This window comes from Lepisosteus oculatus, chromosome 12 (genome assembly GCF_040954835.1).
Source record: "Lepisosteus oculatus isolate fLepOcu1 chromosome 12, fLepOcu1.hap2, whole genome shotgun sequence".
Taxonomy (NCBI): Eukaryota; Metazoa; Chordata; class Actinopteri; order Semionotiformes; family Lepisosteidae; genus Lepisosteus; species Lepisosteus oculatus.
The window spans coordinates 1,130,610-1,158,377 of record NC_090707.1 but is presented as its reverse complement, the minus strand read 5'-3'; the positions used below and the strand labels follow the sequence as shown (position 1 = coordinate 1,158,377).

The 27,768-nt window shown below is 37.0% G+C and overlaps 1 protein-coding gene across 3 annotated transcripts in view; it reads left to right on the top strand.

The window, feature by feature from the left end:
* The window catches only part of LOC102685007 (von Willebrand factor D and EGF domain-containing protein), a 72,214-nt gene extending 48,568 nt beyond the window's left edge, over window positions 1-23,646 (top strand). The window contains exons 18-32 of one of the 3 annotated variants that reach the window (XM_015358660.2): window positions 926-1,145; window positions 3,001-3,138; window positions 5,719-5,883; window positions 10,947-11,111; window positions 13,272-14,204; window positions 14,377-14,472; window positions 15,110-15,205; window positions 15,977-16,072; window positions 16,338-16,385; window positions 16,614-16,709; window positions 18,477-18,572; window positions 18,992-19,087; window positions 19,229-19,324; window positions 21,269-21,366; window positions 21,759-23,646. In XM_015358660.2, the coding sequence (XP_015214146.2) occupies window positions 926-1,145; window positions 3,001-3,138; window positions 5,719-5,883; window positions 10,947-11,111; window positions 13,272-14,204; window positions 14,377-14,472; window positions 15,110-15,205; window positions 15,977-16,072; window positions 16,338-16,385; window positions 16,614-16,709; window positions 18,477-18,572; window positions 18,992-19,087; window positions 19,229-19,324; window positions 21,269-21,366; window positions 21,759-21,779 (2,460 nt within the window). In that variant the 3' untranslated portion in view covers window positions 21,780-23,646. Of the gene's footprint in view, window positions 1-925; window positions 1,146-3,000; window positions 3,139-5,718; window positions 5,884-10,946; window positions 11,112-13,271; window positions 14,205-14,376; window positions 14,473-15,109; window positions 15,206-15,976; window positions 16,073-16,289; window positions 16,710-18,476; window positions 18,573-18,991; window positions 19,088-19,228; window positions 19,325-21,268; window positions 21,367-21,758 lie in introns of those variants that run through there. The other 2 variants (XM_015358659.2, XM_069196556.1) reach the window with 2 other exon arrangements.
* The last annotated feature ends 4,122 nt before the right edge of the window (window positions 23,647-27,768 follow it).

The window sequence follows — 27,768 nt, the reverse complement described above, 5'->3', positions numbered from 1 at the left end:
TAAGTAAGGTGTAAGTTACATTTTCATACTATTATCATGTGATTTGTTGTTCCAAGTTAATCATATCATAAAATACTGTTTATTTGTTCTTATTTATTGAGCAGGATTTGTTTTCATTGAAAACAAACCTATTTGTTTTCATTGAAAATGGAACATTTAAAGAAAAGACACCTCTTAAAATATTGTCAGAACAATTGTAAAATATTGCCCATCTAATCATATATTCAATTGTGCATTATATTTATACAAAAAAATCATATACTATTTAAATTTGTAAGTATGTCCTTATATTGTACATGCATGCAAATATATGAAAGTCTTAATCTTTCAGTGTTTAAGGAATAAAAATTCACAATACAATTTCACATCACACATGGTAAATGTCACTATGCAGCAAGATCTATTTTATCATAGACAAGAGTCACTGTTAATACAAAGATGGATGCTTGCATTTACTCTCACTTTAGCCTCCAGATGGGAGGCAAGCAGCTGCTTTAAGCCTACTAACAATTATTAGATGGGATTCAGTTATAATATTCCCAGTGATGTTGGGAGGTGAACATGTCAGGAAAGAGTAATTATCAACATTAGATCAGTTCATTTTTTTTACAGTCAAGTGAGTCCGGGGTTAATGAGATGAATTTTTGGGTTTTATTGCCTGGCTTCTGATTTAATGACCTAAACATTATATGAATTAACAACCACCACTTTTAAATCTTACATGAAACCTGCTGTTTTCTTGCCACAGGGAATTAATTACCTTAAGAAAGCACCCTGAGATTAACAATAGAATTCTATGACAGGGATGCTGAGACACAGAGGGATTAAGCCTGTTGTAGCAGATCATTCAGGTGGACTCAATGTAGAACTATAGGATGTTGGACTGGCAGATCAATGGTATTTGTTGTTTCCTTCTGTATTGCAGGTTTCAGTGAAGCCTTGTGGTTGTCACAATGGAGGGACTTGTGTTACAAACATCAACTTTCCCCCGGGAAGTGGCAGATATCTGTGTGTGTGTGCCCCTGGCTTCAAGGGAGATCTTTGCCAAGAAAACGTCGATGAGTGTCAATCAAACCCTTGCGGTGCAGGCATTTGTGTTGATGGAGTCAATGGCTTCTCGTGTCAGTGCCCAGTTGGTCTCAGAGGTACTGCACCTTTTCTTCCATACTAGGATGTTATTAAGCATAAAGGGTCAGCTGGGTAGAGGGTGAGCTATACTTTACTTTCCAAAGGCATTTCATACAGTATGTGAACCAGGCCTAGGTTTGACTCATTTACTAATCATTCCAAATTGCATAGCCTTTTTTATTATGTTTCTAGAATTGACAGCCATGTGTAAATCTAACATGTCTAGGTAAACAGTCACTTTCTGTTAACTTTATTCTGTTACTGTAAAATAGGATTTTTTACAGTATTATAACGGTCACTTCTGAATCACTGGTTTAAAAGACATATCTTCAGTATTGCACAAGTATATGAACTTCAATGATTTTTGTATTTTGTGGTGCTCACTCCTGTGTCTTTCTCCAGGATAACAGGCGTATACTGTAGCAGGAGTTTAAGAAAACTGCTTTCAGATCTCATTCAAATCTCTCAACATCCCTGCTACAGCTCAGTTAATAAGTACCATTAAGCTGAAGTGAATTCTTTCCTTGATTTTAAATTTTATGATGTAAGGTAAACTGTAATGGTTTTCAGAAAATCAGAAAGACATGGCAAGTCTTTTTGATATTGTTGTCAGGATTTCAGTGCCAGTAAGTTCAGAAAATAAACAATTTTTAAAAAGAAGGCTTTTTAGTAAAAGTATCAGTTTTATGTTAAGCAAATGTAAAATCTATTTCTTAGATTTCCAGAATAGGTGATATTTATACTGTAGTACTGTATATACACTAGAGACCACAGCTGGTTAAATATTGAGAAAATAAAAACACATGTGTTGTCCCTCATAGGCAAGTTCATCACCATGCAGAGAAATTGCCCCCAGCCTATATAATATTTCAGTTCAGTCTCATTTATTATTTGATCATTTAAGGCATTAACTCTCATTTTTTCATTGTTACATGGAAAGAAAAAGATTCTTCTGCTCAGAGCAATATTTCTTTCTGATGGTACTTACCTGTGTTAGACTCCTTCAGCACTTGAAATTCAAGCAGCATTCTGATTTTTCGCATGAAGGGAACTAGACATACAATACAGCCCAAAGCAGAAACTCAGTTATTAATCTGCATCATAAATCCCTACAAGGGAGGATTCTTCTAGTTATCTGGCTCCTGGTTTCAGAGAGCTGTCACTTGTCCTCTAAAACTGCCAGAGGTTGCATACATCCATAGCCTGGTTTAACTCTACACAGTGATATACAAAGTGCCTATAAATGGGTAGATGGTTTTCATTGAATATAAACGGCCTGATTTTTGTTCCAGTGTAGGGAAGACGTTCATACCATTTGAGAGCAGGCTTACAATGGCCATATTAAAGGAAAAACACTTATATTGTAAATATGGTGTGTCTTTTGATTGTGATTTAATTTTCTGTACGTGCAATCCATGGATGACCACTTATCAAAATGTGGGCATGTTTGGATTTATTAATAATTAGAAATATAGGAATGGTTTTTTTTAAATTGTAAACAAAAATGATATTGTTTATTTCCTTTGGAAAAGGTTTTTTGCAGTGTGCAGAGGACCTCATTTATTGGTATGAAATTTTGAATAACCAGCAAAGTAATTTCCATCTCCAGAGACAGCCTGCCCTTTGACTCTGTTTTGCATTTTTAAAACGAAAAGGCTGTCTTACTGTATCACTATGTTACAGTACAGAGGAGCTAAGAAAATGTCTAGAAACCACAATAAAGTGATCAGTTGTTTATTTGCTTGAAATGGATTTATGTGTTGCAAAGTAATCACACAGTAAAGATGGTGTGCTTCACTGAGGCTGACCACTGTTTTGAAGAAAGTGTGTTGGAAACAAAATGGAGATCCAGCTGGCTACCTCTTCCTACAGGTACCACATGCCACGAGGATTTGAATGAGTGTGAGAAGACACCATGCTTTCCAGGAGCTCCCTGCATCAACAGCTTTGGCTCCTTCAGATGTGGAAGCTGTCCACCAGGCATGCTGGGAGATGGGAGGTCATGTGAATGTCAGTGTTATATACAGAACTTTTTTATGGGCACCCAGCTGGGGTACACAGATTACCTAGAGCTCTTCCACCTAAACCTCCCCTGCACCAGACACGCCCACACAAAATAAACTAATATTCACTAGTACACTATGTCTCAGTTCCCCTGATTGTTTTCACGTGCTACTTTGTTAGTTTATTTTTGTTCAACTCCAATTTCAATAGTTTACAAAATATGCAAGTTTGTCAGCCTAACGTAATTTGAGTTTGTATTTAAAAGGTTAGAAATGTCCTATGCACTTGTCTTGGCAGGATGAATATTTACCCCTGTATGTTTATCTGAATGTTAAAATACATCACTCTCATGATCTCTTTAATCCCTATAATTTAGTTACACCACCTGTGAGAAGCTACAGTAGTTGCTTTAAGTGAAAGTAGATGAGCTGAGTAGTTTCAGATTACAGCAGACTGGCACAGAGAACTGGAGATTCTGTGGCTTGAGTTTCAGCAATGCCAACGCAATTAGAGAAAGTAGAGTGATGTGGTGCAGTTGCTAAAGTAAGCCTCCTTCAGAATGGGCCCTGGGAGGTGGACGTTCATGAGTAAGTTACACAATGATGCTCAGTTTTTGTTGTGTTGGAACTGTTTATTCACTAAATGTCCACATTTCACTTCACAGGTCATGCCATTCCTCTGCTTAAAACACCCACATTGCTGAAAAGATTAAATAATGACTCTCTGTAGGAGATCACTAATTTAAAGACTTTGATTGACATACAACATCATGTTTTGTTTTTGCTGTGTTGGAGGCTTCCTTGAACAACACAGAATTATCTCTTGCTCACAATTTTTAATACACGAAAATAAAAACTGATGTTGTGAGTTTTTTTCTATCAAAAAATGCAATCCTGTTGCCATTTGACAGAGAACTCTAGATTCAGACTCTAAAATGATACATGCTTCACGGTGTACACAGCGGTCACTTGTTTGTTGATGAAACAGAAAGCAGGCTATAATATGAAACCATGCTCAATTAAATGATTGGAGCTCCAGAGCAGTGCTACTCTGATTGATTTGTGCAAGACTTGCTTTGTCATTACTTTATTTTCAAGTAGCTGGGGTGCATGTTCATATTATCTGCAGCTTTGCTTCTGGTTTTTTTTTTTTGTACTTTAGACCTCCGTGGTTTCTGATGAGTTTCAGCTGACTGATTTTGTGCTTTGCTTATTTCAGTTTCATGGTTGGTTTCCAACACATACACTTTCAGGTTTATTTGAGTTGCCATTTTTGCTGGTTGCTGTCATCAATCACAGCTTCACTCCATCTTCGTGGATTCCTGCATTTCAGTTTCGCTCCCTAAAACCCTATTGTGGAGCTGTGAGTGCAAAACACACTCCTCTATCCTGGAAACTGCTTTCTCGGTTCCTAAAAGCCACAAGGGAATTACACTTATGTATTTTTTCTCTATGAAGCTGTATAACAAATTCCCAATTAAAGTACAGTACAACACAACAAACATCTGATCTTTCATTTCAGTCCAGTAACATCACACATTTGTAATAATCAACTAACTTTTTAATAAACTGGAAAAATAGCTATCTGTTTGCCCTGTGTGTACAATGCAACAGGAAAGTGATTTTATGATGGACATAGTGGCTGATTTGTTTTGTATTAAAATAAAAGCTCTGTATGAAAAGAACTTGTGCATATGGTACAGAATGGTATGAACACCACCAGGTGGCCAAGAGGTGTAATTTGTAATAGAGAAATGAAAGACAAGTCTTTGTGAAACACACCTATGTACTGCAGGGGTAGTTTCCTATTATTTTTTAGATGCAGGGGTAAAAAAGGTTTCTATAACACCTCCAAGGAAACCACATTTCCACATTCCTACATTTTCAGTGTGGAATTAACTTAATCTTGTCTATATTTCTGTGTTTGTTTAACCTGTGTTGTAAATTACAAAATGTCCAGGACAACATATCTACAGTATTAACTGTATCATCAAAATGAGCTGCTTGCAGGTAAAGGCCCAGTGATGACAAGGAAGTTATTATTACCAATTAATTCATACTTTGAATATACTGTATAACTTTTTTGAGAGGTTTTACAGTATATATATTTTTTTTTCTTTTAAATTATTTTGTTATTTATGTTCAGCTAATATTTCAATCTAGTAATTGAAAAACAAGAAAATTTTGTTGCAATGTTACCATAACACAATCATGTGCTTTACATGAAAATATACATTCTTATACAGTACATGCTGTATACTATACAGTATATTATAGAGAGCTGCACATACAGTATGTTTGTAAATGGGCTAAAGTAGATCATTATATTGTAGAAGGTGTAGGGATAAAATGTATCTGAAGTGCAATTTCAGATTAATAGTTGTAAAGCTCATATCCTAGTTCTGCTTCTTTTTCTCTCCTCTATTACCCTGGGCAGTTGATAGCTTTCTGCTGCGTATTCCATGTTCTCTGAATTGACTGGGTAGTTAAGCTAAGCTCAGTTCTGTCAGCAGTCCGGAGTGCCACATGCTCGATGAATAATTGAGTTGCTGCTGCACCTTTTTCTGTCTTTGTTGCCTTATTTCAGCTCGGAGACGTGTGGACATCATAGACACGGCTGCTCCTGACACTCAGAGTGTGCCAGATCAGTTATCCAGGATGGAAAGTGTCAGTCTTCAGCCTTCAGAGACCCCAAAAGAGGCTGAAAAAGGTCCATTTGTAGTTAATGCACTCAGCGATAGTAGAAATACAGGCAAGTACATCCCAAGTGTTATCATTATTTTGAACACAATGTTTATGTGGGATTTCAAATATACTTACTGTAAGCTAAAAACAAAGGGTTGGAGATACAGAATAGTAAAATATAATTGCCCTTTTTCTTTGACAATGACACTCCTTAAACTCATTGTTCAAAACCAGCTCCTTATTTATTTTTCCCTGTGGTGCCCTTCAGATATATTCCTCTACAGTTTCAACCATGTTTGATTTTATGTAGTAACTTTAATGATTAAAACTGGCTGCATTTTTAAAATTGCACTAGTTAATTGGACAGAGCAGTCTCTTCCCAAAACTGACCTCAATATAATAAGGTTAAGTAAAGGACAACTTGCTCTTTAGTAAATGATTAAGGCTTTCTAATTTGCCATTGACATCTCTGCCTTTTTGTGTGAGCTCAGTTCACTATTAAATACACAGACTAGTTAATCAGTGTCCTCCATAACAATACTGCAAGCTTACTCATGAAATAAAAAATATGTTCCATATTATTATGCTATTATAAGGTTTCAGTTTGCACAGCATATATGGAAATTCATTCCAAGCCTCTGCAGTATGTTCTTTCCTACTGTAGAAAATTAAATGCATATTCGTATTCGTCTCACAGTCGATGAATGTGTTGAATTCAATTAAATTGCACTTATTCAAATCAACAGTCTAGTTAAAGTATCTGAAACATGTCCCAGTTTAATAACATAATATTTAAATTAATACAGTTACAAAACTTGCTTGGTCTAAAGCATGTACTTTATTTCAACAGCAATAGAATAGTTTTCAAATATTGCCAATTCAGGAAAGAACATGTGTATTGGCCAGCAGCCATATCACCCTGCAACTCACAACTGGCAACCCACTGAAGCTAAGCAGGTGTGAGCCTGGTCAGTACCTGGATGGGAGACCTCCTGGGAAAGACTAAGGTTGCTGCTGGAAGAGGTGTTAGTGGGGCCAGCAGGGGGCGCTCACCCTGTGGTCCATGTGGGTCCTAATGCCCCAGTATAGTGATGGGGACACTATACTGTAAACAGGCGCCGTCCTTCGGATGAGACGTAAAACCGAGGTCCTGACTCTCTGTGGTCATTAAAAAATCCCAGGGTGCTTCTCGAAATTTCCAATTGGCCCTTACTAATCATGGCCTCCTAATAATCCCCCTCTATGAATTGGCTACATTACTCTGCTCTCCTCCCCACTGATAGCTGATGTGTGGTGAGCGTTCTGGCGCACTATGGCTGCCGTCGCATCATCCAGGTGGATGCTGCACATTGGTGGTGGTGGAGGGGAGTCCCCATTACCTGTAAAGCGCTTTGAGTGGAGTGTCCAGAAAAGCGCTATATAAGTGTAAGCAATTATTATTATTATTATTATTATTGACATTTCTTTGGTTTGGAGAAAACCAGGTGCCATTCCTACCATTTTTGCCAATAAAAAGGCAACAGATGAAAAGAGAATGCAGTGAGAGAGTGATATCAGTGGCTGATAAAAAAAAATAGAAAAAAATCAATCTTCACAATTTAAGTGGTTCTTTCTGTCATAATTATGTTTAAGACCTAAGTTAAAATGTGTGTTAAATATGTTTTTACAACTAATAGCAGTATTTCTATTGGATTAAAAGAGATGTATTCACAAACCTGCTTGTTTACAATGTAATAGGGCCATTTTCAAGTTACCAGAAGTTTTGTTGCCTTGTTCTGAATTGCAGACAATGACGGCAAATTGGCGCCAATTTAATCTATTTTGTTATGTTAATTGTGGTTTCAAATACACTCATCAACGCCAATTCTTTGTAACTCTGTAATGTACAAATAGTGCTGCAGTTCCCCTTAAAGGAAGTCCAGAAGCAGATAGCTTAAATGGACTTGATGAGTGCGTGTTTTTCCCAAGGTGTAGCGTGAGTGTTGAGTCTGTTTTCAGATGTGATTGTGTGCTGACACCCACAGTGCCACAATCTTTAGAAAACCTGATTCTAAGTGGTAATACGGGATTTCTGCGGTACAAAATGTTGTCTATAAGCAACAATAATAATAATATAGACTTATTTTTAACTGAGAAACAATTTGAAAATTATTAGGAATGGTTGATTTTTTTAAATTCTTGTGCCATAATAAATCCATATACTAAGCATTGCATCCTTTGGCGGTGGTCCCCTGCCCTACAGTATATCATCCTATCAACATTGTAGTGTTTTCCAATGTTTCACAGGAGCTATTAGAAGTGCCAACAGCCAGCTTCCAGAGACACAGTGAGGGCTCAAGGGTGTGTGATGAGATGTCCTATATGCTGACCGTCAGAGTTTACTGAATTCTTTATTCATATCAGTAGCAATATTAATATAGACGCTCATCCCCACAAATTGCCTGTCATCACACTCAGAAGTCTAGATGAAATGTAAATGCAGATAACACAATATGTCATTCCTCCGCTCCATAAATCTGCCGGTTTTCTGGAGTATTTGTGCTGACCTTGTTGAAATGGCACAAAAATCAGTTTTAAATGTGTAATTATAAGCCCAATAAATCTCTTTTTAATAAAAAAACAGCTGTTAGGAAATTGTCTTGCCACAGGCAGCCTTTGCGTTTGCCGTAAAGCAAAATGAATTGTCTTTTGCAATAGAAGTGACTGCTATGAGAGTACAAGACCATCAGTGTTTACATCTGTTTGTTTTAGCTACACGCAGGCAAATATGTGTCTGAAGTTTGAGTTTTAATTCTCCAAAACAGATGCTGAAATGGAGCCTTTTATAATGTAGGATGGACATGTAGACTGTTATCTTAGATCTGATGTATTAAAGCATGAATTGATAAGGGGAAGTGAACAGAGTTACAAAAGTCTTAGCTCAGTTTTTCTGATAGCACTCCAAATCAAAAAACCATCAGCGCAGTTGTCTCTAATGGACACTTCATGGTTTTTGAGTAATGAGGCAATTTACCTAATTTTTCACTCTTGTGTCTGATGCCCCTAAAAGGAAAGGAGGATTTTTTAGAGGAGATGGGATGCTGAAACAGCAGGTTGTTCAGCAGAGGTTAAGCTAGAGGTGAAATACAGAAGAGCTGTTGGAATTCTTCACATCCATTCCTCTTAGGAGCTAACCTTCATTGCCCCTCCATTATTGTATCTGGAATTCAGTCCTGCAGTAGCATAATTAGCATTCCCCCCAAAAAAGTAAAAAATATATCAAAAAGTATACTTTTTATTTTTTTTTATTGTTTTTTGGTATTTAAAAAACATACCAAGAGGACAGTTATTACTACATGCAGTATGTCATCTGAAGCTTCTTCATAATTAGTATGTGCAGCTATGCCTTTAATTCAGCATTTTCTGAAGAGTTTCAGGAGCATTGAGGTCATAGGGAGTATGATTTAAATGCACAGATCTACTCTGTTTGAATGAATGTAAATTATGTTGTCATAAAAAATAATGATATAGGAATAATCTAAAAAAATGGCCTGCCTCTGAAAATGTAAAATAATTTTATTTTATTAAAAAGCAGAAGTGTTTTTTAATGGTTTGACATTCAAAGAACTGTCATTCAAAGTGTATGGTATCTTGATATTTATAGATTCCTAATTTCTAAGGGTGAGTGGCATGAATAGCTAATAAATTCCACTTACTTTGCATCAGAATCTCGCACAAATGGACTGTTAATGTGCTTATTGTAGCTTAAAATGATTAATCTGACTCTTTAATGATGTTTGTCATAATAGCAATTTTGCTAAATGTCTGACATGGTATTTTCTGAGATTCGAGATCAGTGAGAGCGAAGAGATAAAAAGTTACTGCACTTCCGTTAACCTAACAGCCATTTCCCTTCCTCTTGTTCTGCATATTTATTTTCTCAATTATGGCACTTTCGAATCAGTGCAATATGATCAAAGCAATATGGATATCCATATGTTTAGATAATTCAGATGTTAAGATTTTTCAGACACTCTCTGCTACAAACTTGTAGAATGTGATTTTTAAAAATGCATAGGAATCAGTAAATAGAGCAATAGTTGAACAATAGCAGCAACACTTCCCATTAATGTGGTTTATTTTATATGCCTGAATTGCTATTGCCTAAAATGTTGTTTTCCTTAAAATGCACAGAAAATGTTCTCAAGCAAATAAATACAGTTATTCAGGTGGGTAGCTGCAAAGGAACAAGTAATAGGTTTATTCCATGGTGAAAAGAGAAGAAAGAAAACTCAATGTTTCAGCCGTGGAGCCTTCTTCAGGTGTGAGCCTCCAGCACCAGCTTGCTGCCTACCTGGTGCCATTTCTATGTCTAAAGAGATGAGCCAATCACATCCCTCTGAGGGCCTTATGTTGTGTTTACTGTATGTGCAGTAATGTAGTAATATAATTAAGTAATCTAAACATGTTATGCTGATATTCATGTTTTTGACAATATGTGAATCAGTAATAATAACCCCATTCATTCTTCTGACAAAAGTGCTGGGTGAGGACTGGACTTCAAGGGCCACCGTAGTATTGATTCTCAATCTGTCCTCAATGTGTCCTGTGACGAAGTCAGAGTGATACTGTAGAGATGAGAACAGGAGGCGTTACTTTGGAAAACATTGGTCGCACCCTAAGAGGGATGTGATTGACTCATCTCCTTAGACATAGAAATAGACATAGGTAGACTGCAAGCTAGTGCTGGAGGTATATGTAATTGTTTTTACATAAAAAGTCAAGAACTGTAATAACACTGGCTACATCTTATATTGCTTCCACAAACTTTGAATATAGCAACTATTTTACGCCACTTAAAGGTGACCTTGAAATCTTTGTGAATTAATGTGTGTGAGATGAGTGCAAAACTCCACGTATTTATAGAAGCAATAACATTCTCATTTACAGAAATGAAAACACTGTAATCATACAGTAAAGTTAAAATGTAATCTCCTAGTTCCAGTGGCAGCTGTGCACATGATTTAATTGCTGCCCACTCTGCATTTTGGAACTACAACGTGTGTTAAAAATGGCGCTGTTGGCTGCAGGTTTTGTGCTACTGTGCATATTGTGATCCTTTCCTCCTAATGAGAACCCTTGCTCTCCCAGGGCCCTCCCCTCCAGTGGACAGCAAGACCAGGTGTGCGAGCAGGCCGTGTTTCCCAGGTGTGCAGTGCATTGACCGGAGGCCTCCATACGCTGGCTATGTTTGTGGCCGCTGTCCTCCAGGGCTCTTTGGTAATGGCCACACGTGTGTGAAGCCCAGTGGAGCAGGTGAGAGTGTATTCACCGTTTTTTTTGTGATTCTTCAGGGAATTGTGGAGAAGTGTTCGTTTACAAAAAGGAAAATCAGATTCCATCTCCTGATGGGCATCTTTCCTGTTTGCACTGAAAAGAATCAGATTTTCTTGTAAACCATTTTTTTATTGAAGGGTAAAAATAACGCAGAAGGTACTTTTAGTGGAAATAAGTGATGAATCGTGACCAAAAATCAGCTGTAAACCTTAAGTAAAGATAAGGAAAAAATAACCAGGATGATACATAAAGCAGGGCTTGAGCAGATCTTATGACAGCCTGGTACAGCCCGGTAATCCATATTCACATTTTTTTCCCTGACCCTAAATGTGCTTTACTGAATAGTGAATATAAAACTTGTTATTTTATGGTTCAGGTTCCACATTGAAAAAAATATTACTTGCAGACACATTAAATATAATAATAATAATTGATAATTGCTTACACTTATGTAGCGGTTTTCTGGACACTCCACTCAAAGCGCATTACAGGCCATGGGGATGCCCTCCACCACCACCAATGTGCAGCATCCACCTGGACGCTCAAATATGTACCATAAGATCTGCTCAAATATGTACACCACTATCATTATCACAGATCCTACCTAGAAATCACATATCATGGATATACAAATTCAGTATAACAGCTCTAAATACGGTACTCTTGTACAGTATAAATGGGAATACCAAGTGCTTTAAGCTCTTTGGGACCGCTCAGAAATGTAAATCTTAAGAAAGATGAAAAACTCGTTATCACTTTACATTCTGGATTTTATCAGAAGTACAGTAAAATATTCACGTGGGATTATCACCAGTGGGCTTATATTGTCAGAACCTTCCTGGAATGTACATTGCCTATTTTTAGTCCTGTAACATACTGTTCCAGATGATAAATTAGTCCTGTAAAAAATATGTTCAGTTTATTTTTCACGACCTGAAAAAAACTAAAGTATTATTCCAGCCTAGATGAGATGGCCACTTCCCTTCAGTCACACAGCTGTTACGACTGTCCCGGACAGTAAATGCTCATGCAGTTTGAGATTAAATATGCATTAAATTAAAGGACATTATGTTTGGGCCTATTTACTTTTGTGTAGTGTTTATTTCATTGTTAAAATACAAGCTGGTGATTCTTTCATCTGTTTTCCTGTATTATAAAATAGTTTGTGACATGCATAGCTTGCTGTGCTGCTGTGTGTTATCATTCTATTCTAAGTTCTATTTCTCAAACATATAATTTCATAACCATGTCCTATTTATTTCTTCAACAATGATCCCTGTCCATTTCTGTGTGAATGGTACTTGGTATAATACCAATGAAACTCTCAAAAGGGACTTTTTCTAATGCTGTAAATGCATTGTAATGTGGGGAATAGAGCATCTTCGTTTTTCTCAAAGTTTGAACATGCCCAAAATAATCATGCTAAAGTGCGTGGCTCTTTTTTTCAGCCATTTCTATACAATTCTAATGCCTATATTGTGAAGAAACATGATTATAGAAGACATATTTGTTTTCATTTACAAAGCTGTTATTCCTTATGTTTAATGTGTTTGTTTGCTACGGTTTAGACACCCTTTCTTATATCAGTGATGGCAAATAAATCACAGCCTGTTAGCTGGCTATTGAATAGCCTTTGCATCTGTTTTCAAAACCATTGCTTTTCCATGTGTTTACTCAGCCTATGCCGAACTGAAGCAATTTCACTCAAATTGCTTTGAATGCGTGATTAAGAAAAAGCTCTGCATTTCCAAAGATTAAACAGTCTTTGTACGGCAGACGTACAGATTTTTTGTTCTCATTGTTAAAACTGCAGTAGTCATTTTAGAAGTAAAACTCTAAATAAATGTTTAGCAGATTATGAAATGACAACGGGCAACATTCTGCTAAGCTTTTACATGATGCAAGGATCTCCTTATTTCCTTCAGAATGGAATCTAAGACTCCCATTGACATTCTGATTACAATGCTATTCAAATGCAAACAACTAGTTTAGCATCAATATATCTCCATTTAATAAATGACCTTTTTATGTGATGTTGAAAAATGGTGAAAACTTTTCTTGGGAAAGAATTTACCATTTGTTTTTTGTTTTTGCACTGTATAATTTTAGTTAACTCTCCAATTTATACATTTCTTTCAGTTCCTCCTCATCATGCCACAAGACTAACACAGCTAAAGAATACTCAAATACACTACATCACGAATAAAATTTCTCAACCTCTTTTACCTGTTGTACCCTCAAGAAATGTGGAAAAGAAAGTTTCCAGGCCTAAAATGATGACAAATAAAGCCACAACAAGATATCTCCAAGCTCAGGATCCTGGATATAAGAATGAGAATAAAGAGACAATTGTTCTACCAGAACAACTTGTTACACAAAGCAACTCTCCAGACAGACCTCATCATTATTATGACCAGCTCCCAACTCCCACTCATTTTCCAAACACCACCCTTAGGACAAACACTAAAAGCAACAGTTCTTCTCAAGATACAAAATATCTTCATGTGACAGCTAGAAGTCAACAGCACAATGATTCCTCCTGGAGATTTGTCGGTATTACAATACAGCCCTTGCAGGAACACACACCTGCGCACAGCGAAGATGTCAGAATAACAAAGCCTCAGAATTCTGCTAAACATGCCAGAACCAGGTCTTCAGCAACTTCAATTTCATTAACTAGAACAAGAGCACAGTCCTCTACAAAGTCACACCTCCAATGGTCATCTGCTCTTACCGCTGCTCTTACATCTTCATCCTCTGCCATGTCAGAAACAGAATTTGCAGATGATAGTGTCTTTGGAAAGCAGATATCCAAGACCTCTGTTCATCATGTGCCTAAGACCCAGACCACAACAGCTAGAAGAGCTTACACCTCTTCCTTTAATGTAGCGACCCCTCTGCACACATACCTCACCTCTCAGATAAGCAACCACCTTTTCATGGTGGAAAAGAAGCTCACCTGCGCTGACATGCCATGCTTCAATGGAGTCCAGTGTGAACCCACCCAAGATGGAGGCTTTAAGTGTGGGCGATGTCCTAATGGATACACTGGAGATGGAAGAGTGTGTAAAGGTACAGCACTTGTTTCTTGAACGAAATACTTTCAAGGTCTTTGTCAAAAAGCGAGTTTGCAAATGCTATCCTAAATGTAACTAGGATACTAGGTATAATGTAAATGGGCCATGTAACCTGTTTTTAAATAGGTGTAGCTTTGAGTAATAAATATCTCATTTGTGTCTACTAGCTGTTTGTAGACACCCTTGCGGAAGGAACATGGAGTGTGCTGCTCCGAACACATGCCGCTGTAAGCCAGGGTACACTGGTCACATCTGTCATCTGGGTAAGAGTCTGCAGTAACAACAAAGGGTTTGCATTGTTATTGAAGGCTAGTTCTTTATGAACAGATGCCAAACCATTGCCAATAAAAACAAATGCTTTGTCAGCCAGGGCGAGTTTATGACAAATACTTAAATATTAAGTATGCCATGCCTTTATATTATATTCATTGCCTTGTCTCATCATGTAACCAAGCTACTAAAGTAATTGATAATCACATCTACAGGACTCAACTGTCTTCATGTGCTGTATTACTTGATTTAACAAAGAACGGGAACAAATTCCCACAACTGTGTCACAAACTGCACGCATTCCCACGAGCACCCGATCACTCACTAATTAACTTCACTCCCCTTGTCTATTTAAACTTCCACTCTGCAACCTGTCCTCACTCACTATTGAGGTTTCCTCACCCTGAGCTACGTGTCCAGTTAGAGACTTGCTCTGACTCCTCGTTCGTTATTGTGACCACCTGGATTTCTGACCCACCGTTTCCAATCTCCGACCTCGCTCTAGCTTCATGATTTGGAATACATTCGCTTGGGAATTCAGTTTTCTCTCTCTGACTCCGCACAGGGCCTTTATCCCTTGGCATACATGCCAAACTGATTGCAGTCTACCAATTATTTGTGTAATTTCAGCAATCTGCAGACCAGACTGTAAAAATGGTGGAAAGTGTATTGCACCTGATGTCTGTGACTGTCCAAAAGGATACCATGGAGAGACGTGTGAAGCTGGTAATTTGCTTTTCCTTGGTAAAAAAAATGTGGATAAGTGTATTGTAATACTTCAACAAGGACATTCTAGTTTTACAAAACAAACAAAGTCTGCTCCTTCATGTGTAGGAACAGACCCATAAAATACCAAAACTACTCTGTTCAGAAAAAAGCAGTAAAAGACAGACTTCCTGAAAGTTTAAGGAGTATAATATTGAGGTGAGCTGGGCTGTCAACAAAGTGACCCCAAAGTGAAAGAATGTGTTTCTGCAGCAGGTGTGTAGGAGTGGAAAATAACATGACAGATCACTGAAGCAAAGCTAACATGTGACTTGATGACCCATCATATTATTCTACACTATATCTCTGGGAGTTTTTCTCAACACTTGTAAAATAGTAGTGCCATCTACAGTAGAGTCTCAGTGTCTGTATTCAGAACAGCAGTCAAAGGCATTGCCCTGCAATGAGTGGGGTTCACTACATATTATGGTTATTTCAAATATTGTATTTGCTGAGCAATGTCAGAAAACAGCTGTCAAAAGACATGTCGTGCTTCACCCAGATTAACAGGATGAGAGCAGTTACAGATACCAAACACCAGAACAATTTTGTTCAATTTTCAAGAACTTCCCAACACGACCTTTAACATAATAATGAACTTTACCAACCAATTCTTATTTACTGTAAATCTACTTAAGGAATACATTAATAATGCATTTCAAAGATTTATCAGGAATTTGCATATCATGCATGTGATAGGAACAGAAATGATAATTTCTGGCCTTTATTCAGCTCTGTGCAGTCTGCCCTGTGAACACGGAGGCACATGTGTGGCCCAGAACACCTGCTCCTGCCCATATGGATTCGTGGGTCCAAGATGTGAAACCAGTATGTTTCTGGGGTTTTTTTCTAAAAGCTGAGTAAACGGAAATGTTAATTAACAATTTTTATACTACAACACTGTATGTGTTTCATTGTATGGCTTTTGTGTTTTGTGCCCCTGCACTGGATCGTTATCCTTAATGAGAGTAGGTTCTCAATGGGCTTATCTGGTTTCATAAAAGATTATAATTATAATTATAATGGGTGTCCTTTCCCCTGTCAGTGGTGTGTAACAGGCATTGTCAGAATGGAGGCATGTGTGTTTCACCAGATGAGTGCCAGTGCAGGCCAGGTTGGAGTGGTCCGTCCTGCGAGACAGGTAACTTCGCCCAGTCATTAATTAAAACACAGTAAAATGTACTGTATGAATGCACACATGTGAAAAAGATGTAATAAGAATATAACCAACCTCAAAATGTGAACCACTGTATTTCTCAGCTTGATGGTGAAATATGGCTTTTTTCTGCTTGTTCTTTGAAGTCAGAAAGCATTTGTCTGTTTCTGATGACATATTCATATTTTTTGCTGCTGTATGTGTTTTCTGCAGCCACCTGTAGTCCTGTCTGTCTAAATGGAGGCACCTGCATTCGCCCAAATACCTGCTCCTGTCCTCATGGATTTTACGGATCACAGTGCCAGAATGGTGAATGGAAATGCAGACTTTGTTTATTGTTGACAGCATACATAGGCTGCAGAGGACACCTGACACCTGAAGAAGGCTCCACAGCTGAAACACTGCGTCTCTTTTCTTTTCAGCATGGAATAAACCTTTACTTGTTCCTTTAAATAATTAAGCAGACATCTTTATCCAGGGTGACTTATATGAAATAATAACAGTTTATGCAACAAGTGTCACAATTGTATAATCAACTGTAACCAACTCTACTTACTAGTAGACAACTGACAACTGTAATACAATAAAACTAATATAAGATAACATTCTATAATGTGAGATATAACTCATAACAACTTATATAATATAAGAACTTGCAAGGGCATTAATTTACAGATGTACAGGCAAGATTAAGAAGGGATTGAAAAAGTGAGTAGGATGGGGAAGGATCAAAGATAATGCCAAGGTTTTGAGCTTAGTTAATGAAGATGATGAGAAGGAAACAGATCAGTACAGGGATAGAACGGAAGGGAGCAGAGTTATTTGATTACTCAGTTTGAGATAATGTACCTGTATACAGGACAAGAAGGATGAGAAGCAGAGTTATATATTTGTGAGAAAATATCATAGATATATTAGAGGAAAAGGAGGAAATCTGTGTATCATCAGTATAGATGCCATAATAAAATACATGAAGGGAATTTAGGTGGTGGTTCAGAGAGAAGAGAACTACAAGTACTGACCCTTGCTGAACATCTATAATAAAGTAAACGAAGTGAAGTGAGAAAAGAGTCTTACCAAAAAGATCAATGAGATGGAAAAGGCATCAGGCAAAAATAGTACCAGAATTCACAAGCTCAGAGAGAGAACAGAGAACTGTGGTGTGGTTATCATTGTCAAAGCTGATGAAGATCCGAGGAGAATTAGGATGACAGAGAGTGAGTCAGTAAGTCAGTATGAACAGAATGAATGTCTGTAAGTGGTTTCTGTGTAATATACAAGATAAAAACCAGACTGCAAAGAATTAGTGTTTAGTGAAAAAGATAAAACACCTGACATTTAATTATTCTCTCTGGAGCTTTGGAGAGAAAAGGAAGTAAATAAGTAGACTGAGATTTTTTAACAGAAGGATGAAAGGAGAACATTTTGAAAATGGACATTCTGTTATCCTTTGTAAACTCAAAAGGAAAATAGACATGGAATAAATGGGAGGGAAACATGCAGGAGCAAATGTCTGAAAGTACTGAGTACTAATGCACTAAGCAGGATGGAGTTTTCAGTACTAGCAAGGAACAATGATTAAAGAGCAAAGAGGGAACGCCTTTTGCCAAGGTAAGAGAATGAAGTTGAGGGAAAGAAGCAGTCAGTGAAAGCTGTGCCAACTACATTGTGGGGTGGAAATTCTAAAAGCTCAATTTGGCTTAAGGTCTGGCATCCAGTTAAAGTTAATTTAACATGCATGGTGTATAGGTGCAATAATCCTTTTGTGTGAGATAGCATAATTATTCTGAAGTCACAGAACAACTCCTAAGAGGTGGTCATTCATAGATTAGTTAAAATGTTTGATCTTGCACAATTATTTGTCATGGAAAATAATAGAGAACTAAACATTTTTTCCTTTCCGTTTTTTAAGTTTTACAAACGTAAGCTCTCTGATACTTTACAGTAGATAGGTAATGTCCAGAAACTGTTCCCAACCTCTCAGCTTATTGCTCTTTGATAAGATGTTCAATAACCATACAGTATGTCGGTCTATAGCTATAGAGCTCCCTGTAAGCATATGCTGCTGTTTTCCAGCTGTATGTAGTCCACCATGTAAAAATGGTGGCCACTGCATGAGGAATAATGTGTGCTCCTGTCCCGAGGGATATACAGGAAGCCGCTGTGAGAAAAGTAAGTTCTGCTGTAAATTTACACATTATCATCCATTATGTCCCATATGTTTACTGAAGTCAGCCAATATTTGTGCATGCCCAGAAGATACAATATTTCATTGTGCTGCTACTATAGAACATATTGTGATTTAAGATGCACCATATGGATATGAAAAACAGCTGACAGATATTCTGAGATAGTCCCTAAGACATTAAAACATTTATTTTGTATTATTCAGCGGAATATAGTGCCTTATAATGGAAAGACTTTTATAAACAGATACTATGTAGGATTCCTGTCCATTACGTTTTATCACACATTGCATGGTAAAAGGTGACTGAACCAAATCAGTGCACTGTGGCCCAATCCATTGAATTTGCATTCATTCGCCGTTTTCCACTTGAAGCAGAATCTGGAATCGTTCTTGTGCTTCTTAGGCATTTGTGATCCAATGTGTCTGAACAGTGGAAGGTGTGTCAGTCCTAATGTGTGTGATTGTCCATCTGGTTGGAAAGGAAAGCGATGCCATAAACGTAAGTAGAGCCCCAAGATGTTTCAGGCTCCGATGCCAGTAAGCGTGGTGGATGTCATGGATAAATCCCACAAGAATGTTTAATTTTACAGGTTTAAATATAAAAGTTTCTGGCTTATTGAGTTTTCTTTTAAACTTGTAGCCGTCTGTCTGCAAAGGTGTCTGAATGGAGGGGAATGTATAGGTCCAAATACCTGCCACTGTACCTCTGGATGGGAAGGAATGTTGTGCCAAATCCGTAAGTATCTGTTTAACATAAATACAGCACTCCATAATACAAGTGTACCGGGCCTGTACAACTAGAAACTGAATCTGTATATATCTCTAGAGAAGATGCCAGTGTCAGCCTCACTTTTCAGTCTTTAAAATGCAGTCTTTCTCTCATGTTTTTCTAAACATCTAAACTGAACCTTTTGTTTTCTGCTTACATGAAAGAGCTGACTGATTAGGTCAGTCCTGGGATTCCTCAAGCCCTTACAAACATGGCTCGTGCCCAGCCCGCATCTGAAATTTCATTGCTAAAGTTGCTCCAGACACTGCCGTCTTGGCCCATTTATAGGAGGTAGTAACCTGCTGATAAGCCGGTTGTTAAAGCTGACAATTGAATTATTTGTTACAGTTTTTAGATTTCCTGACCCAGTTATTGCAGTGAACTTTTGATTCCATAACGTTATCCAATATGCAATTATTCTCATTCATAATGAATATTTGTGTAGCAATGTTGCATCAGTGTGGTCTTCTGACTAATACAGAGGATATAGTATGTGGTCCTAAAAAGAAACTGCAAGGCAAATATGGAATTTATATAAGCATATCACCCAGTTAATTTCTTCTGTTGATACATCGTACAGTAAGTACTGCAACCAACACATCTTCAAATGCAAACTGGTGATGAAGGACAGCATTCAAGCATTACAAGTTACAAATTCCTTGAATTACCCATGCAAAATGTAGATTCGGTTTATTAATTGGGAAACATGCCATTTAAGAAATCATGTTAAGGAACCATCAATTCATAACACAATAGTTTCTGTTCCACCACAATTGAAAACCACAATAATGTAGTATAGCAGCAAGGCTGTAATTATTATGCTTCGAATTAAGCCTTCAGAAAAAGTATAATAATGTTTATCTTGCCTTGAATGGAAAATCACTTGGAGACCTTTTAACCCCATTTAGTCAGCTTCTTAGGAGTGCTGAGGAGATAGGAGACTTACAGTTCAGATGGGCATGTTTGTGAAACAGGGCATCATAAATTATTTTGGCATCTCCAGTGATGAAGTGCCCATGTATATCTGGACTTCAACCCGAGCAGGAGGTCATGTGTTATAAGTGGGGACAGACAGGCTACCTGATGATGACATGACCAGTCACCACCAGTGACGTCTCAACTTAAAAAAACTCTACCCAGCAATTTGGAATGCTCTTGCTTTAGCAACTAGACAGCAAAAATAATCATGTCTGTGACCACTACTGTCCAGCCTGCAACTGAAACTAATGTTGAACTGAGAGACTGTATGCAAATACATATCCTGTCCAGGACAATTCTGCAACAAGTGATATTTTGTGAAGATCCCCAGTTGTTTAAGTCTGATAGGAGATTTTTGCCAATATCACTGAATATCATCACATAACATTTACACAATCTGTAAATAACACTCTTTCCTATACAAATATTTTTGTTCACTGAAAAACAGTTCCTGTTTTTCACTGAAAATTGGGAGTGGCAATAAAAATGATTTATGTTTTATTTTGTAAGGCTTGTTGCTGCTTATTACAGTAATTTATTTTAAGTCTGTTAAGCTTACAGCAGAAAATCCTAAACTATTTGCCCTCATAAAATTATAATTAAAAACAACTAAAAAACATTTAAACAGGAATAGCCTTAGTTCAATCCCTGAGTACAATAAAGTCATTTTTCATTAACTGAAAGAACGCATTCTACACTACCAAATTCATTTAGTAAATGACTGTAATAGGAGCTCCCAAAGCGATGATAATTTTAACTGTAGCAGCCATAGCACTTCAAATACGGTGCAATAGAGACTACTCCAAGCCTTGTCGAAATCCCCCTGTTCCTGAAGTGGAATTAGAGCAACAGTAAGATGTGTAATGTGTTTCTGTCACAGTGATGAGCCATGTGTCTTGTCTTCGTGTTCGTGCTTTTGCTTTCCATGCACAGCTGTCTGTGAGCAGAAGTGCTTGTATGGGAGCCGCTGCATCAGGCCCAATGTCTGTGCCTGCAGGAGAGGATATGCTGGGACATCCTGTGGCAGGAAGGTAAGTCAGCAAAAAACCTCCATGTGATTAAATAACAAATTCTAATACTGCTGCATGTACTGTACAGAACAGCAGCTTGGCTGAATACTTGGAGCACCCAACAGTGCCTAATAGCATGTTGGGCCTCTGTGAACAGCAGGAAGCAGGAACAAGGTGTGGCCTGTATTCAGCAGGATGGTGAAAATGTGACTGTATAATTCTGGGAAAAAAATGATTGCCAATGACAACATAAAAACTTAATAAAGGAATTATATTTACTGTATATGTTAATTCTAAAATTAAAATACATTTTATATGAAATATATAATTAGCTCACTGATTGGGTGCTGCAGTGTTCAGTCTTGGCTACAGTGATGAAGAGCTCTTAAGATAAAATTGCACCTTCATTGCAGCTTCCAATAGGAAGAGGCTGATACACTGAATGTAAACTGTGCACTGAAGACACTGGCTTCCAGCCCTACAGCATCTGCCATCTGCCTTTTCGCCGGTGGTATAAGGAGAGAATCAACAGGAGCAGCAGTGGTTTCCAGTGAGGGATTCAGCAGAGTTTGGACATTTTTATTATGAGCAGTTGTATAATGTGTGGACTTTGTCATGTGGACTTGACATGTATTGTAATATAATTTTAAATGATTATATTTTATACATAAAGGGTATAAAATTATATATATATATATCACTAGAAGTGCAATTGTCCATACTATATCTTTGTTAAGTTGTGTGTTCATGTTACACAATCTCCTTATTATCAGTGGGCTGGTGTTATTAAAACATGGCAGAGTCAGATCATTTTTCATGCCCTTTGGTGCCAAGCTGTACAAGATTCTTCCATTTCTTCTGAGGCTTGAATTGCTGATGAATTTCAGAACGCCATTCAACACTTCTGCTAGAACACATCTGGGTACTTGCAGTAATAAGTGTGGTAAAACATGAGTCATTAACATATCAAAGAGAGAGACCGGAAATGTTTAGCACATAAACATAAGCGTTTGTAGAAAAGGTACTATGGGAACAATGATTTACTCAACAGACTCTGACTCTTTTAATGTAAAGATTCCACATGTATTTTCCAAATTGAAGCACTGTACTCTTTGTTCACCTGCTCTGATTACAGTATTAGAACCATCACTGCCTGTGTTGCTAACTCTAAAGTGTATAGCAGATTACACCAGGGAGGACTCCCCACTAGTCCAGAATACATTTAAGCATGTAAATTAATCATTGTGTTCACTATTCTTAAAATAAGTTTAGAATTTTCTGTTTATTTAAACTTACACTTTAAAATAATAAAGGTGTATTCATTTTAAACCTATTCCCAGATGTGATGGTTTAAAGCTTAGTTTGGTGACCACAACAATAACTTCAACTACGAAAAAAACATTTTGTAGTATTGTGGAGTTTTCAAGGACCAGTTTATACTAAGATTAATTCCAATGGATGATTTTGTAGTATATTGTTTGAAAATTGACCCTGACAGAAGTAAATAGTTTTTTATAACTCAGACTGATAATCTTTGCAATAAGCATTCACTACAAAACCCAGATTGCTCTTTTTGTATTGGTAATGTTTTACAATACTTGCAGAAATCAATTCCAAAGAGCATCTGTGGCTCCAGTTTTTTTCCTATAAATTACATGTTTTTTTACAGAACTTTAAGACACATTTAAAACAGTGATCAAGTTTCCATGCTGCATAATGGCAAAATCTCAAAACAATCATGGTCTTGTTGCCAAATAACTATTTCGTTTTGATGTTTCTTTGGAAACTAGGTACACAGATGTGCTTTGTTTAGAGTTTAGAGCCTCAGTTCACCAGACCTTAATAAGTTTATATGATTAGTAAAATCAGCCAAGCAGAACCCTTTAATATACTGTAATTCACCAGTTGAAGTGTATCTTAATGTAAACAAACAGGGTACAAAATTAACTTTCAATTTACATTCATTACTGATTTACTTCAAAAACACCTCTGATGTAATAAAGCAGGATTAGTCTCACAGCTGTTCGTATTAATGGCATTGGAAAATACAATGCGTTAGCTTTCTGTACGTACTGTAGACACACTGTACTATCCAGCCTTAAGAATTAAGGCTGACATTTCTCTGCTGTTTGGTTTTCAAAATGGGACTCTGACTTAAATTATAGTCGTACAATGGTTCAATACTTTTGTACTGCAGACTGTGATTTTGTATATAATAAACATTTTATATACTGTATGTATATGCGTATTGTTTTAGCATTTTAGGATTTTTTGTTTTTTTCTTTCCAAATAAAGAATGTTTGTTTCTAAACACTATCCCATTGCATTGGAAATTGTTATTCCACTGGCATCATAGCAAAAGCCTGCTACCTGTTTCCCTGCAGCGCTGCTTCCTTTGCACAGAAGACCTGGGGCAGACTGGCAGATACTGTATCCCTCTTGCATATTCCTGATGCTTTAAGCAGATGCTATGATACTCTAATGGAATAGAGGGCCACAGGCTGCACTGCCCAAGTGAAAAGAGTCACTAGATAAGAACTCCACATAGTTCTAGCATAACCCTAAAACCTTAAAGGCTTAAAGGACAATAAAAACCTTTAAGGTATTATGAGGTATTATAATAAAAAGCTTTAAGGTATTCTATTTTTGAGGTGGGGGGGAGGGCAGAGTTCTTGGAGGTTGAGACCTGTTTGATTCTTGTTCTTGTTCTTGTAATGGTTTTCTTTGATATTGTCTACCATGAACCGTGTGTCAAGATAAGAAAACTGCATTTGTTTGGATTAAAAAATATATATTTTTTTTGTTTTAAAAGTTCCATACATTCTGTTGAGGATATAAAAATATCATTACAATCATCTTTTACAGCTTAGATATGGTGAACTTGGTATTTTCTGAAACAAAGACCTTTTTTTTTCCTTTATGAAGACAACTGGGTTATTATGGACTTAATACCTTTGTGTTTGCATAGGATCATTTTGGTTCATAGAGGTACAGTACAGTATGTTTCACTGAAAAAAGATTCCATTGTACACAACTCACACTGAAGTATTACAGTTGGCTCACAAAAACTAATTGGTATAAATGAATGCAAGGTTCAAAGTCCAGGTGAGATTTAAGGACATGTTCATTAGCACCGTTTGCGTGATCTGCCTCTGATGAGCTCAGATGGGTAGTTAGTGTGTTTGGCACACAGCTGGATGCCAGATAACTCAAGAGGCTGGAGAGCAGGAGTGCAATTAGAAGAGAGGCAGAAACAGTAAGAGGGAGATGTGGGGTCAACTGCTGAACACTGGAGACGGAGGCATGAAATTGATTTTAATCATATTGCTGTACACTTCTCTGCTTCAGTGTAGACAGTGAACAACAATTAAAGGAAAACACTGTATTGTTCCATTATCAGAAGGTCACTTATACCTTGTAAGTGTCGCAGCCACCCAGAGCCTATTGTGGAGATACAGATTGCAAGGCTGGACCAATCAAATCAAATCAAATCAAATCAAAGTTTATTTATCAAATGCACAACAATACGGCGTGTAGCAGTAGCTGCTGGCAATTAAATGTCTTTCTACGAGCTCACAAAAATTACAAGAATCACAAAAATCACAAAAATTCACAAAAACACAAAAATCACAAAATTGAGGTTACATTTTTTAAATTGAATAAAACTCAATTTTAGCTGTTATGTGTCCATGGTATATGCAATATATACATGTATACATGTATACAATACTCTGGACAGGATTTCAGTCCATCGCAGAGCAGAGCACACAAACAGGGATGTCCAAACTCCAATAAGCTCATAGTGTGCTCTCAGAAGCACAGCGAGCATTGGCTTGCACGATAAGCCAGACCAAGTCAAGCCTTAGTCTCTTGACATAGAATCAAGAGAAGAGTAGATAAAATGCACCATTGACACCAACTCATGAAAGACTTGGCCTGGATGTCCTTAAAATGAAGGACTTGGAACCACACAAAGATAATGGGAAATTAAAGAGCAAGGATGACAGGTGCAGTTTTTAGTTAATCAATGATGATTAAAATCCGGAATTCCATTCTACTGGGGAACACATCTGCACAGCTACTGACTCTGCCACAAACTGGCCCCCATCAGCCAGCTCCATACACAATGATAAGATGATCCTGAAAAAAAATATTCTCTACCTCAAGGGAGTGCTGAACAACTGATTCCCAGTACTATGAAATGCCCAGCCTGTTGCACTTCTGAAGGGGAGGGAAATAAAGATAATTTTTTGTAAAAGTTCACATTAATCAAGTTCAAATTCAATGAGCTTTATTGCCATGACAGATTTATTACATGTACAGTAATAAGCAGACATTTAAAAAAAATATATTATTAGAGGGTTACTTTTTGAGACAGTAGATCACATAGTAGACTGCAGCTCTATTTGGTTTTTCTGCCTCACACCCCAGTAGCGTTGGAAGCAATTCTGATTCTGACAGGTGTGGGAATTTTGGGATTAGATTGTTTCAGGGAAGAATGTTTATGCCAGTTTTTAAAAGTCCATCTACCACACACTCTCTTGTTTTCTTGTTTAAGAATGTGAGTCATTTAACATGTGTTTGACCAAAAGGTCTGTTAAACTTACATTAAATTGGAAACACCTTGTCCAATGTATCACGTAATAAAACAGCAATTCAACATGCTTATTTTTTTAAAGCATTCTTTCCAAAATCAAAGGAAAGATCTGTAAATCACTGTTTAAAACACTCTTCAAAGTTTACCTTATGGTAATGTGTGTACTAAATTATGAAAGTCTCCATGTTGTAATAAAAATATGCATAAGACAAAGAAGCCAGAAATGTCTCAGTTATGGGAATACAGGCTCCAGTATGTCTGTGTAATTTTTTAAAGAAACAAAATACATGTGTGCAAATAAAATATACTATATAAATGAAATGTCATTTGCTGATAATAATGGAAATAACATGCACATATAAAGTGACTCATACATACTCTAGTTAGTCAGATATAGAATGTACATCAAAGAAAATAGCTTGGTACAGAAGTTAGTTCACTCATAACCAAACTAGTGTTTTTAAGTTAGATTTTGAGAGATTTAATATATATATAGATACAAAATCTATAAACATTTAGTATTTGCATTTCTTTTGATTTTTTTTGATTGTGCTGATGCCATTCTCTAAGGCAGAACTGTATTAGATCATTGTACTTACATGTACCCAAGAACAGGAGGGAGGTTACAAATGAGAGGCAGCTTTCTGGCCCATCTAGCTCATTAGTTGCTAGTAGCTAAATGATCTAAACCATTTATTGAAAGAAACCAGGGTGTTTTGGGGGGAACAATTTTTTATCTGAAATTAATTACAGAACAAAAAGAAGTTCTGTACTTCTGCAGTAGGAGCCTTTTAAGCAGCACTATTTTTCTTCTCTTCTGCCCTGCTCAAGGGGCAGGACGTGCAAGACTCAAAAGATAAGTCGTCAGAAAGTTGACTTATTTCCATAACAAAGTTTTGATTTTCAAAGCCTTATATATCAGTGAAAACAGTACCCGGGGCCACTGTTGGACGTGGTCTGTTACCAAAACTCATCTTAAACTGTCAAAGCCTCTTGGCATTTCAGCATTTGCAAAATAATTGATCTTATGCATTTCCCGAAAGCAGTAGTAATTGGCACACTTCCATTGGTATTATAGTAGCTGACAAAATTTTCAGAAAGGTGGATGCAGTGCAGAGTTAGCAGACAGAAACAGGGATAAAAGTAAAATAAGAAGTATGAGACTGGCTTGCTACATTAAAAATACTAAATTACCCGCATTAATGCAGTCTACCGTCTTCAACAACATGTGTTCCAGACACAACACTTTAAGTAAAGTAGTAATGCTTTTAAAGAGTTTTGGCTCTCTGAGTCAGAAACCCTCATAGCATTCTCTGTTCAAGGCTAAAATGATCTATTTCTAGTAGAACTAATGTCAGTTTTGGACATTACTTTTAGCCTGTACTGTATGTGGTTACTTGACTGATTCCCATGGAGCAAAATTTATTTTGTAGTGTAGTGATCAAAATTGCACACAAGATTCTAAATATGGTGTTTCTGTTATATTCGATTACTTTAACATCATGTACTTTTATTTAAATTATATCCTTTTTGCTATACTGTAAATCCTAAAACTATTTTTATTGAGACACTTCATCTTTTATTACTCTTATGCACTTCTTCATAGCACCGATATAAAAACGAAAAATATACTATGCCCTCAAGATTTATAAATATACTAGATGAAATAGGAATTAAAAATGATTTTTACACAAAGATTTACAAATTGGATAATGTTTCCTGCTGATTCCAGAAAGCATGAGGGTCGCATTTATTCACACATTTACTGTACTCATAATATTTTGTAAATCTTCTTCTGGCATGAATTACACTGACATGACATTCTG